At 39.1% G+C, this 2,125-nt stretch overlaps 1 protein-coding gene across 1 annotated transcript; it reads left to right on the top strand.

Annotated features, from left to right (window-relative positions):
- The first annotated feature begins 533 nt into the window (after positions 1-533).
- Positions 534-1,466, top strand: LOC133335733 (uncharacterized). The gene has a single exon (XM_061544035.1). It carries the CDS (start codon positions 534-536, stop codon positions 1,464-1,466), a length of 933 nt encoding a protein of 310 aa, XP_061400019.1.
- The last annotated feature ends 659 nt before the right edge of the window (positions 1,467-2,125 follow it).

Consider the following 2,125-nt stretch of genomic DNA (forward strand, 5'->3'; position numbering starts at 1 on the left):
TAAAGCGAATAGATGATTTTCGAACGGCTGAGGATACCCTGTATGTACTGGAGAGAAATAATTTCGCCATGGCTCTGCTCTATGTTGGCTATTTGAATGGTTCATCGGATTTGTATGCCATCACCAGCTTCCCTGAGGTACATATTGAGAAGCGTACGGATTTGTTTGCTTACCTCCGAGTCGCAATGAATAAAATAGCCAGTGGTGGTTGGGATGCTCTTGGTTATAAATATAAAACCCCGTTACGTCAGCAAGTACCGTATGTGTTCGAAGGCCATGACCACTTGGGAAATTCGTTGCGACGTGGTATTTCCTATAATATTCTGAAACTATTTTTGGAATATGTCAATGCCTCGCTGGAAGTGTATGAAATGCCCAAGGACCCGCTGGGCGGAGACGTTATCAATATGCGTGATGCCCTGAACTTGGTAAGGCAAGGAGAGGTGGTGTTATTGGGTCATGCTTATGCCCTATTTCAACCCGACGATAATATTGACATCAGCTATCCGATTATGGTGGTGCGTTGGTGTATCATGGTGCCGCTATTTAATAAAGAAGCCACACGTTATTATGCCCTGAAACCATTTCAAAATTCCGTTTGGCAGGCTGTCTTGGCCACCTTTGTCATACTTTCCTTTGTCGATGCCCTCTGGATATATGTTCATTCGCTGGGTAGTGCTAAGGCTGTGAGGAAACATGATCTCATTTGGAAACTTCGTGACAGCGTTTTGGAGAATTTTTGCTTCATCATCAATGTGGCGGCCAGTCGTACCATTAAAAATCCTCCGGTAATGAGGTTTCTATTCTATGCGGCCGTTTGGTTTCATGGTTTCTTTTTAACCGCAAACTATACATCGCTGCTGGGTAGTATTCTGACCGTGACCATATTTCGTGAACAGGTCAACACAATGGAAGATTTGATACGATTAAATATTTCCGTGATGATTATCGATTATGAATATGATTTCCTGATGACGGGAAAACTAAATCTGAGTGAAGATTTCCTGCGTCTCATCAAACAGGTGGACAGCGCCACATTTGCTCAACATCAGCTGAATTTCAATAGCAGCTATGCCTATTTTGTCACCGATGATGTTTGGCGTTTCCTAAATATGCAACAGAAGCACTTGCGTAAGGGTCTCTTCAAGTTGACGGACATTTGTTTTGGTTCCTTCAATTTGGGTTTCCCAATGGAACCGGATTCAGCGGTACGTCGTTCTATGGAGTATTTTATGCGTAACATCTATGCCTTTGGCCTGTTGGAATACTATGAGAGTCATGCATTCGATCATGCGTTGCAGGCAGGTTTGGTACAACACTATAATACGGATCGGGAATATACTGCAGCTGGAATGCAACATGTTTTGGTGATTTTTGGGGTGCTAATATTTATCTATGAATTGAGTATTATTACGTTTATTGTGGAGTGTGTTTCTGCACGATTGAAGAAGAAGTGTAGTAAATAATTTGAAAAATTGTGTAATGAAGAACGAGAGAGAGAGAGTGTGAGATAGAAAGAGAGATAGCAAATTAAATAAATAAATAAATAAATATGTGTATGTATGTAAGTGATGTAAAATATATGAGTGTGTGTTTCAATTTATAAACCTGAAGGAAATATGTGAGGTTGTATTGCTTTTGTCGACTGTAGTGACGATATATCAGCATATTGTCAACAACTTGTCTACATATCATGTAATAAGAAGAAGCATTGTTTATGTTAATAGCCAATTGAGCATGGTTATGCTTCTTCTTATTTTTCTTTTATAACAAATACTTTTCGTGGTACTAGATGGTGGCAATGTCAATACTAAGGCAAAAGTGATTTACTATATACATTTCCTACTGGGAAGAATGGTTCGAACAGAGTTAATGTCAGGGCTTTTTTCGAAGAGGTCTAGGCTAAAAAACCTGAGGTCTAGGATTAAAAACTATTTCTGTCAGAAGTGTTATTACGCTTTGAGGCACAGAAATTGCAAATTTCAGAAGTTTACTTACTTACTTAGTTGGCTCGATATGGAAAATTTGTTTCATAAGCCGAACTTAAAAAAAAATTATATATTTGTAAGACCATTCTTTAATATATCGTCCTCCACTTGATGTTTCCATCGAATTCGTAGCCTTC

The sequence above is a fragment of the Musca vetustissima genome, unplaced genomic scaffold (genome assembly GCF_032173495.1).
Source record: "Musca vetustissima isolate MV318-11 ecotype Yass unplaced genomic scaffold, APGP_CSIRO_Mvet_v1 utg7804, whole genome shotgun sequence".
NCBI classification, from domain to species: Eukaryota; Metazoa; Arthropoda; class Insecta; order Diptera; family Muscidae; genus Musca; species Musca vetustissima.

Bases quoted from the DNA above. Each gene is read 5' to 3' on its own strand.
- LOC133335733 (XM_061544035.1), top strand. From the start codon at position 534: ATGGTGCCGCTATTTAATAAAGAAGCCACACGTTATTATGCCCTGAAA.